At 56.8% G+C, this 11,209-nt stretch overlaps 1 protein-coding gene and 1 long non-coding RNA gene across 5 annotated transcripts in view; both read left to right on the top strand.

Annotated features, from left to right (window-relative positions):
• SELPLG (selectin P ligand) overlaps positions 1 to 7,615 on the top strand; it is a 27,785-nt gene extending 20,170 nt beyond the window's left edge. Inside the window, exons 2-3 of one of the 4 annotated variants that reach the window (XM_014542465.1) lie at positions 5,944 to 6,380; positions 6,561 to 7,615. In XM_014542465.1, the coding sequence (XP_014397951.1) occupies positions 5,949 to 6,380; positions 6,561 to 7,166 (1,038 nt within the window). In that variant the 5' untranslated portion in view covers positions 5,944 to 5,948 and the 3' untranslated portion in view covers positions 7,167 to 7,615. Of the gene's footprint in view, positions 1 to 5,943 lie in introns of all 4 variants that reach the window. The other 3 variants (XM_014542463.1, XM_014542464.1, XM_005869684.2) reach the window with 3 other exon arrangements.
• Positions 7,616 to 8,084: 469 nt separating this feature from the next.
• LOC106726681 lies at positions 8,085 to 8,857 on the top strand. Its single transcript, XR_001362749.1, has 2 exons — positions 8,085 to 8,126; positions 8,251 to 8,857. It is a non-coding gene; the product is annotated as an uncharacterized LOC106726681 (long non-coding RNA).
• Positions 8,858 to 11,209: the final 2,352 nt, after the last annotated feature.

The following is an 11,209-nucleotide window of genomic DNA, read 5'->3' on the forward strand; positions in this document are numbered from 1 at the left end:
GGGGGGCTTGACCAGGGCCTGCCTGGAGTCCGTGGCTGGATCCTGCTCCCCGCCACGGCCACCGGCCCTCACAGGCAGGTTTGCCAGCAGCTGCTGGCTTGGGAGCATTCGGAATTCAAAAAATTGGAGAAATCGGGAGCGTTTCTCTAAAAATCAGCCTACCCACCCCCCCTCATGGGTGGGGCCCCGGGGCCCAGAGCGGGGAAGGGATTTGCTCAGGAGCAAGGCTGGGGTTAGGTCTGGGTGATGCCTAGGAGGGGTGCACGGTTTGTCCATAAAAATGTCGTTTCCGAAGCTGCGTTCTTCACGCTTTTTTGTAAGATAGAGGAAATAACGTGTGGTCGTAGCAAATTATTGAAATATTAGAATTAGGGTACCATTGCTAGCAAAATAAAACAACAACAATAATAATGGCAACACTTTATTAATTTGTATTTGGGGTGCTTTAGGGGCAAAAGGTGGTGGCCCCTACACACACACACAAACACACACACACACACACACATATACACACACCATAGACCAGGGTCAGGGCTCTAGTTGCCTGGAATCCTTTTCTTCCCTCCCAGGCCTCTGGCTTTCTCCCTTTCCCGTCTGAGTTCCCCGGGCCAGGCCTCTCAAGGTCCGTGGGCAGGGGGCTCAGGAGGTGGCTCCCCCGGCCCCAGGCCCCGGCATGGCTTCCTCTGGGGTTGCCTGGCTGACCACACCTTACACGGCAGATGCCTCCCTCACCAGGCTTGGCCAGCAGCTCTGGGGGAGCGAAACCCAGATATGGATATGGACGGGCTGGGCTGCCAGGTCAGCGCCTCCTGGGGACCTCGGCCGGCCGGGCGGGAGCAGGGCCTTCTGAGAGGCTGGGGATCATCTGAGAACCCTGTGCCCCCTTTTTAGAGGTGAGAGAACCGAGGCGTGGAGGGGAGAAGCGGCCGCTCCGGGGTGTAGGGCCCAATGAGCGAATAGTCCATGTAAAGCTCTTAGACCAGTGCCTGGCACTGTCTGCACTGGGCATGTGTGATTTCCTAACCGAGGCCAGGCTGCCCAGGGCACCCAGGGCTGGCTGTGAAGGTTTCCAGGGCTTCCTGTCCTGGCCCTCTCTGACTGACAATGTCAGAGGTGTGTCAAAGCAGCCCCGGGTTGGGGACTTTTCAGGGATGTGGCCCTACATGGAGAACAACAATGCCAACAGCGGCCTTTATTGAGTACTTCCTAGGTGCTAAACACGCCACCTGGACTGCTCACTTCAACCCACAGCCCCAAGCGGTGCATGCAAGTCCTACTATTATCCCTGGGTTCCAGCCAGGAATCTGTGGCTCAGAGAGGTGAGCTCCGTTGCCTGAGGTCACACAGCTTGTAAATGATAGGGCTGGATTTGGATCTGTTGTTTTTTTAAAATATATTTTTATTGATGGTGGAGAGGAAAAGAGAGAGACATAGAAACATCAATGATGAGAGAGAATCATTGATCAGCTGCCTCCTGCATGACCCCTACTAGGGATCAAGCCCGTAACCAGGGCATGCGCCCTTGACTGGAATCGAACCTGGGACCCTTCAGTCCATAGGCTGATGCTCTATCCACTGAGCCAAACCGGCTAGGGCTGGATCTGGTTTTAATACTGGATTTGATCCCAAATTGGGCCAGGCCCTGTCCTGGCTGCCAGGACTTAGACCCACACTGGGATTGGGGGTGTGTGTGTGTGGCGGCGGCGGGGGGCGGGGTGGTGGTGGTGGTGGTGGTGGGCGGTGAGGGGTCACGTGGGCCTCGGTTTGACCTACTTGTGGGTTTGGAGCCGTCCCTTCTCTTGCGGCTGCTCAGCCCACACCCTGAGATGCTCAGTCTTCCGGATCCTAAGGTTCCAGGAACGTGAACGTTGGGACTCCTGGGGTCCAATATTCTGAGTGGGAGGTCACGAGTGGCCCAGGGTGGTCTCTGGAGCTGGGGTGTGTGCCCCCCTGCCCCCCGCCCCCCCAAGCCCAGGCGGGGCTCGGCAGAAGCAGCTTGGGTTTAGCTTGGAAGACAGGAAATGGGCAGTGCCCTACGCCGCTAGGTGAGCAGCAGACAAGTAGGGTGTGACAGCTCTCTGTCCCTCTCTCAGAGCCCTGCCCAGCCCCCCTCCTGTGGTAAGCGGCTGTTTTCCTGCCGTTGGAGGAGAGATGAGGTGAGGCCTGGAGGAAGTCCCTGCTCTGAGGCTTGTTTTCCTAATCTGTATAATGGGCATCATCGCAGCCAGTGTGGAGTGAAGATGAGGGAAGTGCCTCCTATGATGGGATGATCCATCCACAGTGAGGGCTTTATTTTTTATTGTTTATATTTGTATTGATTTCAGAGAGGAAGGGAGAGGGAGAGAGCGATAGAAACATCAATAACGAGAAGGAAATCGTTGATCGGCTGCCTCCTGCGTGCCCCACACTGGGGATCGAGCCCGCAACCCAGGCATGTGCCCTTGACTGGAATGGAACCTGGGACCCTTCAGTCCGCAGGCCGATGCTCTATCCACTGCGCCAAACCGGCCAGGGCTAGTGAGGGCTTTGTGAGACATCTTTGGTTATAGTACGTGTATCTGAGCCAGGATCAGTTATTGTCCTGCCCCTCACAGGCAGTGCTCACTCCCGGCTCCTCTCCTTGCGACCCGAGTGGCCCCAGGAGCCACAGAAGCTCTGGGAGCCGCGTGTTCTTCCCACTAAATAGGCTGGTGCCTGGGACTGAGGGAGACGGGATCGGGGACGTTCAGCACTAACGTCAGGGACGTTCAGGGCAAGCTGGTGGCCCTAGGTAGGCCCAGGCGGGGTCACGTGGTCTTCCCAGTGCACTTGTCTATGGGATAGGTACTGTGTATTATTCCCATTTTACAGATGAGAAAACCGAGGCTCAACAGACAGGGGCGGGGTCTGCTCTCACAGGCCCCTGCGGCTTCCCTAACTGGGCACAGGGGTGGCAGGGGGGTTACCATCTCTGTACCCTCCCTGGGGTGCACCTTTCCTCTGCTCCTCTGTCCACTGCCCTGAAGAGAGCCCCCCACATAAAGCGCCCCCCCTTCCCCCCCCCGCGGATGCCAGCATTGGGGCCTTCCCGGCCGCATCTCTTTCCATGCTCGCCACCATTCTTTGAAGCACTAGGACCTGTCTTACAGATGAGGAAACTGAGGCTCAGAGAGGGTGAAGTGACCTGCCCAGGGTCACACAGCTGCTAAGTGGTCTCCCCCGTGCCCCCACCCCACCCCTCTGCAAGCACGGGACTGTGGGATGGGGACCGGGGTGAGGGCCCACCTTGGGAACAGGCCCCGGCCCCCTCCATGGCATCCTCCCAGCTCCCAGGCTTCAGAACGTGGGGCCCTGACTCACCAAGAGGCCTCTCCCCACCCAGGAACTGGTGGGCTGGGCCTTGAGTGTTCGCCCCTCCCTCTGCAGGAAGTGGCTGAGGGCTCAGCCTTCCAGGAACTGAGAACTGCCCGAGGCGGGGCTGAGTCTTCTCATAATTATGAAATATGGCTCTGAGCTGGGGCTTCTTCCAAAGTGCCTGTGCCCCAGGGGAGTGAGGCCAAGGTTAGGCCACATACTCTTCCCCCAAGAAGGCACCCCCCCACCCCCCATGTGCAAAGAAACTCTGCCTGCAGAAGGCAGGTTAGCAGGCAAAGAACATGTATGTGGGTGTGCATGTGTGTGTGTGTGACACATTTATTAAGCACGTACTGTGGGAACTTCTGAATCCATCATCTCACTGCATTCTCTCAACAGCCCTATGGGATAGGTACTGTGTGTTATTCCCATTTTACAGATGAGAAAACCGAGGTTCAGAAAGGCAAAGATCTGTGTCAAGGTCATACGGCTTGTAAGAGCCAGAGCCAGGACTCAAACATCTTTTTTTTTCCCCAATATATTTTATTGATTTTTTACAGAGAGGAAGGGAGAGAGATAGAGAGTTAGAAACATTGATGAGAGAGAAACATCGATCAGCTGCCTCCTGCACACTCCCACTGGGGATGTGCCCACAACCCAGGTACATGCCCTTGACCGGAATCTAACCTGGGACCTTTCAGTCCGCAGGCCGATGCTCTATCCACTGAGCCAAACCGGTTTCAGCTCAAACATCTTTTTGTCTGACCCCATAGTCTGTGCTCCCAGTCCTGTGCCCTGCATGGCACCCGGTACATATGGGGCCGGCCTTTCTAGGTGATGTGGCCTTTAAGGTCCTTCTTATTCTTACTCTGCCCCCGCCCCCCCGAACTTGTTCCCCAACCTGAGCCACAAACACAGCAAGCTAAGCTCTCCTCCAAGCCTCTGCTCCTTCTGCCCCCACAGCTAGGTTTGGTCTCTCCTCAAAGCCTTCCTGAATCCTCGCTGGGTTCAATTCTGATCTCTGCCTCTCGCCAGCTGTGTGTCTTTGGGCAAATCGCTTCGCCTCTCTGAGCCTCATCCCTCCACAGCGAAATGAGGATAATCGGGAGGGCCAGAGGTGTCTGATGCAAATACCATAAAGTTGGGTTTAAGAAATTATTCTCCGATCTGATCAGCTTGGCATTTTAGAAACCAACATAATTCTCACCAACAGGGGAAGGAGGTCAGAGTAAGGCTGGAAGCTGAGGGGGCTGTGAGCAAGTCACTGCTCTTTGCTCCAAATCACGCGATGAGCAAGGGAAGGTTCTGGAAATGACGCAGGCTCACTCTGCCCCCGGCGCTGAGGCAGGGGTGGCCCATTGCGGAGGGTCTTATGTCCGAGGACCCAGAAATACCTGCATCCTGCCTAGAACACAGCTGTCACTCATCGCGGGGTTTTCTAATGCATGATTTTGAATTGCACACCCACCAGCCAGTGCCAGGGGCAGTGTGAGGAGAGAGGAAGAACGGGAAAGCAGGAGTGTTCACAGTGCCAAGAAGCGAGACCAGGGAGCTGGCCGAAGGGAGAGGCGCTGCCCTTTCTGGCTTCCCAGACCGGAGGCTGAAGTGGACAGTGACCCTACCCACAGGCCAATGATGACTGCCAGCTCCCCAAGGGCAGGGCCATTCTGAAAAGGCTCTGGGCCCTGGAGGACTTATGGGATAGGGTTGTGAAAGATCAAAGTAGCCCCCTTTGCCGGAGCTTGCTGGGAACAGAGTGCTAAGGGCTCTGCATCACCTCGTTTCATGTCACAAGAGCCTAGAGGTAGGTGCTGTCGTCCCCCTTGTGTGAGCAAGGACATAGCCAGAGGGAGCCAGACCGAGCTGAGACCCTGAGACAGAAAAAGAAAAACTGTGCAGCTGAGGGAAGGGGGAGCGGGGAGGGGGCAGGGAGCCAAGACTGGGGAGAGTGGAACAGAGGGGTCAGGACCAGACACCAAGAGGCCTCCAGGGTCCAAACCTGGGGTCTCCAGGCTCTTGCTCCTGGACACCCCCATCAGCGGATGAGTGCATGCATCTACGGATGAATTGTATACAGGAATGACTCCACTCAGGTTATATTACCAATGTATACAAAAATAGGGAGCAAGAAGGGGGGGACATAAAAGTCAATATAACTAGAAGCTCTAATAGTTCATATTTTCTATAAATTATTTTAAAATTTGTATTGATTTTAGAGAGAAGGAGGAGGAGGAGAGGAAGATTGGCTTGTTGTTCCACTTTCTTATGCATTCACTGGCTGATGCTTGTATGTGCCCTGAACGGGGATCAAACCCACAACCTTGGTGTATGGGGACGACGCTCTAACGCACGGGTGTATGGGCCACGGCAGCTCAGATGCTTTCTATCTGCACCCAGTGGCCGTTCATGTTGATCAGTGGGAAAAGCTGCTGTTGGTGGAGGGCCCGCTGTGCACCAGGCACGCGCTGGGTCGGGCGGGTGCCTGCAGCCAAGCGTCTGCCCCAGAGCAGACACACGCCCAGCTGTGGCCGCCCAGCATCCCAGCCCGGGGGGCTCGGCGGCCCAGGGGTGGAGCTGTCCTGATGTCCCTCTGTCCGTGTGTCCCTGCAGGTGTCATGCCGCTGCCACTCCTCCTGCTGCTGGTCCTCCTGGGCCCCAGCCTCCAGCAGATCCCGGCGGATGGAGACGAGGATGACCTGGAAGACTACGATGAGGCGAATGGCACGGACCCTCCAGACACGCTTGAAACTATCACAGCGGGTGTGACCCTGAGCCCCGAGCTTCAGGCTGCGATGGGAACGTTGGGGCAGAGAGAGTCTGCAGGGCCTGGTTCCCCCGAGCCAGCCACTCCGGAGGTGACCACAGGGGACTCTGGTGGCCTGGATGCCAGAGGGGCAGCCCCTGGGAAGCTCAGCATGGAATTGACCTCACAGGGGGTTCCTGTCACACCGGGCCCTCTGACCACAGACCTGGGCACTACAATCCCTCCCATCACGGAGGCTCCATCCACGGAGGGGGCTCCATCCACAGAGCTGGCCACCACGGAGGCCCTGCCCACAGAGCCACTGACCACGCAACCTGCAGCCATGGAGGCCCTGTCCACAGAGCCACTGACCACGCAACTTGCAGCCATGGAGGCTCTGACCACAGAGCCACTGACCACGCAACCTGCAGCCACGGAGGCCCTGACCACAGAGCCACCGACCACGCAACCTGCAGCCACAGAGGCCCTGACCACAGAGCCACTGACCACGCAACCTGCAGCCACGGAGGCCCTGTCCACAGAGCCGGCTACCACAGCGGCCCCTCCCACGGAGCCCACTACCACAGAGACCCTGTCCAAGGAGCCAGCCACCATGAAGGCGCTGTCCACAAGGGGTCTCTCCACGGCCTTTCTTGTGCTGTCTGATCCTCACGAGGGCACCACCGTGGCCGCCAGCAATTCATCGGACGCCTTCATCAAACAGGGGAAGAGCAGCCAGGGCCTCTCGCCGCCGAGCTCCGCGTCCCCCAGCCTCACGAAGGGCCCGGATTACATGCCCGTGAAGCACTGCCTGCTGGCCATCCTCATCCTGGCGCTGGTGGCCACCACCTTCCTGGTGTGCACCGTGGTGCTGGCCGTCCGCCTCTCCCGCAGGAACCACATGTACCACGTGCGCAGCTACTCGCCCACCGAGATGGTCTGCATCTCCTCCCTGCTGCCCGAGGGCGGGGAGGCGCCCGCCGCCACCCCCAACGGGAGCCTGCCCACCGCCAAGGGCCCGGGCCTACTGGAAGGGCCTGGGGAGGACCACAATGGGGACGACCTCACCCTGCACAGCTTTCTCCCTTAGCGCCCCTGCCCGCGCCCCTGAGCAGGACCCTGGCTCCTGGCTGCTTCCTCCGCGGCCACCACCCAGGGCTTGGGCCCTGGGCCACCTGTCTGGGCTTCCTCCGAGCCCCTGGGGGAGGGATCTCTAGGGCAGGACCCTGGCCACTCCAACAGGACCGAGGGCGCAGGACTCTCCTTCCTCCTGGCCGCTGTAGTCTCATTCCCACGAGCCCTGGGGAGACTCAGGTCCCCTGCCCTCACCCACTGCTCTTGTCTTCTGGTTGCCAATCATCATGCATTTGGGGGGGTGGGTCCTGAGGAGCGTGGGGTTCCTGAGACCACTCTGCCGTACCCCGCTGGGGGCAGCTGGAGTGTTCTCAGCTACCCCTCTGGGGAGCCCAGGGTGAGGTCTTTTTTTTTTCTTTCTTTCTGAGTTTCCACTATTTTTTAAAAAATAGTTCTTTATTGTTGAAAGTATTACATATGTCCCCCTTTTCCCCCCTATTGGCCCCCTCCAGCCTGCCTCCCTGCCCCCCACCCCAGGCCAGGAAGTGACTTTTGATTGAAGAAGGCAGGTTAGGAGGTGCAGAAGCTGAGGGGGGTACACATTAATCCATGAGCCTCATGGATGCATTGTCACTTTTTGGACTTGCTAAGAAACGGGTTCAAACGCCAGCAGCTGGGCTCTGGGGACCCAGCTGGGACCTCTCCAGGCCTCTGGACCTTACAAAGCAGCTGCCCGCCTGCTTCGGTGAGCAGCGATGATGCAGGATCACCGGTGCGGTGTATGTGAATTCTCTGGGGGCTCAGAGAGAGGAGGCTGGGACTCTGCCCTGCGCTGTTACTGGGCAGAAGCTTCCAGCATAGTCCAGTGCCATGCCCAGGGCCCGACATGCAGAAGTCTGTTTCCTCCCCCTGCCAGCGGCACCCACTGGGTCTGGAGCTGGCTGAATGCTTCGAGACATCAAGGTGCCTCCTTCAGGTCAGGGGTCGGTCCTTCCCCCCCAGTCCATCCCCCTCAGGAAACCCCATGCACAGGCTGTTGGGTTAACAGTGTTGTGTCTTGGGCACAGGGAGTGGGGGTGGGGTGGGGTGGCCTCCTTCAGGTCAGGGGTCGGTCCTTCCCCCCCAGTCCATCCCCCTCAGGAAACCCCATGCACAGGCTGTTGGGTTAACAGTGTTGTGTCTTGGGCACAGGGAGTGGGGGTGGGGTGGGGTGGGGTGGTGGGGAGGGCATCTTGGTATATTCCTGAGCAGCTGGGGAAGGTTTCAGGCCGTTTGGGGGTAAGGGAAGGGACCTCTTTATTCAAATCCCCCTTTGACCCAGTTCTGACCTACAGAATTGGGCCTCCCCCCCAAATCTCAGACAAGTCTATGCATCAATGCCAGCCTCCCCAGGACCCCACTGTGTCCTCTCCGTCCAACATGGGGCCAGATTCCCACTAACACCCAGGACCCACCCACTCCTCCCGCAGACTTCATGGCTTTTGTCCAGCTCCCAGGAGTACCGACTAGCTGTCATTTAAAAGTTCAGGGCCAGCGGACTTTTTCTTAAAGGGCCAGGCAGGAAATATTTTAGGTTTTGCGGGCAGCAGGGTCCCTGTTGCAACTTCTCAACTCTCTTATCATACTGCCAATGCAGGGCAATGATTGATACTATGTTGTGAATAAATGGGGTTGGCTGGGTTCTAATAAAACTTTATTTATAAACAAGCAGCAGGCTGGATTGGGCTCTGTGCATTTGCTGACCCCTGATCTCAGCATTGGGTGACCAGAGGGCCCAGTCTGCCTGAAACTTGCCTGATTTTTTCACTTTTTATTTTTATTTTGTTGGCGAATCCTTACCTGAGGCTCCATTGATTTTTAGGGATAGTAGAAGAGAGAGGGAAATACAGAAACATCGATGTGAGAGAAACACACATGGGTTGGTTGCCTCCTGCATGAGCCCGGACCAGGGCCCGGGCAGGGGAGGAGCCTGCAACCAAGGTACGTGCTCTCGACCGGAAATGAACGTGACCTTGACCGGAATTGAGCTTGGGTCCCTTTGGTCTGCAGGCCGACGCTCTATCCCCTGAGCCAAGCCCGTTGGGGCTAGACTTGCCTGATTTTAGCCCCGAGTTCCCCTGTGGTGGGAAACTGCAGCCCCAACAAATCAGGAGGCGTGGCTGCCCAATTTACTTGGCACCTGACCGCGTGCACCTGCACGCATTACCACTCTCAAAACCCTCCTTAACCTGAGCTTAGATCAGAAAGCTGAGGCCTCCCGAGGTGAAGCGAGGGGCCCACCTTCCGTGGCCAGGCCCACCTTCCGTGGCTTCCGACTCGATCTTCCGCCTCCCGATGCCTTTCAGTCATTTTCCTACAGGGAGTGAGCAGGACCTGCTGCTTCAAGCCCACACTGCTCTACCTTCTAGAGGAAAAATGCAATTCATCTCAGGGAGGCGTTTTCTCTTCTAGAAAAATACCTCCAGGGGCCTCTCTGGAAGCGAAGGACCCCTCCCCTCCAGGATGTAACCTGCACAGAGAGGCTTGGGTCTGAGGTACTGGCTGCAGCTCAGGCGGGAGGGGTTGGGAGGAAGAGGCAGGGCTGGGGCAAGGCAGGGGGGAATAGGGGAGGCATCAGAGTCGGTGAGACGTGGAGGAACACCAGCCCCTGCCCTGAACCTCCAGGACGAGTCTCATACAGAGGGAGGTGCTTTTTGGTGGAAGAGGGGTGTCCACTGTGGTCCGGGGCAGCCAGCCCTGGAGAGAAAGGGCTGATGCGTTAGGAGCCACATGTCACTCACTTTCCCTTAGGGAGTGATCAGAAACATCAGCTGGGAGGCTCCCCATATGGGGTTGGGGATCCAGAGGCTAAAAGACTTGGGGGACACCTGAGAAGTTCTCTCAGGGTCCTGTTACCTCGTCTTTCGGGGCAGGGAGCAGGTCTCCCTTTCTCCCTGGGGTCCTGGAGTGCCTGGTTTTCTGTGTGTTTCTCCAACGTGCAGGATTGAAGTCAGAAATGATGGGTGCTTGAAGCAGCCACCAGGGGGCGCCCGGTACCAGCTCTCAGAGCCATGGGCAGCCCGGAGCTTCCTTCTGTCCAGTGTTTGAGGATGAAGGGCGGCTGGTCAATGTTTAGCAACTGGCGCCTTGGGGGGAGTGGTACCCAAGCCATGATTTGTGGTGCCTGCCAACCTCCTTGGTGTAAATACTTCCATGGCGGATTTTGAGCCACTAGCCACTCATCTAATAGGTCAGTGGTCGGCAAACTCATTAGTCAACAGAGCCAAATATCAACAGTACAACGATTGAAATTTCTTTGGAGAGCCAAATTTTTTAAACTTAAACTATATAGGTAGGTACATTGTTATTAACTTAATTAGGGTACTCCTAAGGCTTAGGAAGAGCCACACTCAAGGGGCCAAAGAGCCGCACGTGGCTCGCGAGCCGCAGTTTGCCGACCACGGTAATAGGTGATACAATACATGTAAGTCATCTCAAGAGCATAAATAATAGGAGAATGTAGTAAAATAATTAGAAATTGGTGAGTTTTGAGTACGGAGGACCTTGGTTTGTAATGTAACATAGTTTAACTTATGAAACAACTGGCTCGCAAGATTCTGAAAATTTGACAATTGGCTCTCAGACGCAGGCCGGCTCCTGCATACCATGTGCCCTTCCTCCTGCCCGGGCCTCCCACTGTCCTTGGACATCAGCGCCCCAATTGCCCGATCAATCCATTCAGCAGAGACAGCCCGAGCACGCACATCTGCAACATCTCCTGGGGTCCCTTCAACAGCCTGGGAAGGAGGAACTAGCTCCCTCCCCATTTTACAGACGAGAAAACTGAGGCTCAGAGAGAAGAACTCGCCTGCCCCAGCTCATGCATGAAGCTCTGGGATTGGAACCCAGGCCTGAATCAGAAAGCCCATAGCTGTTGTTTTTTGTTGTTTAAAGAAAGCCATGTCCTTACCACTATGTCACACCGTCCAGAGCAAGCGGGGTTCTAGGGGAATCCCATGTCCCAAACTCTCACCCCTGCTGACCAGCCCTGGCGCCTGGAAGTCCCCATCAGTCACCCTT

This window comes from Myotis brandtii, unplaced genomic scaffold (assembly GCF_000412655.1).
Source record: "Myotis brandtii unplaced genomic scaffold, ASM41265v1 scaffold303, whole genome shotgun sequence".
Taxonomy (NCBI): Eukaryota; Metazoa; Chordata; class Mammalia; order Chiroptera; family Vespertilionidae; genus Myotis; species Myotis brandtii.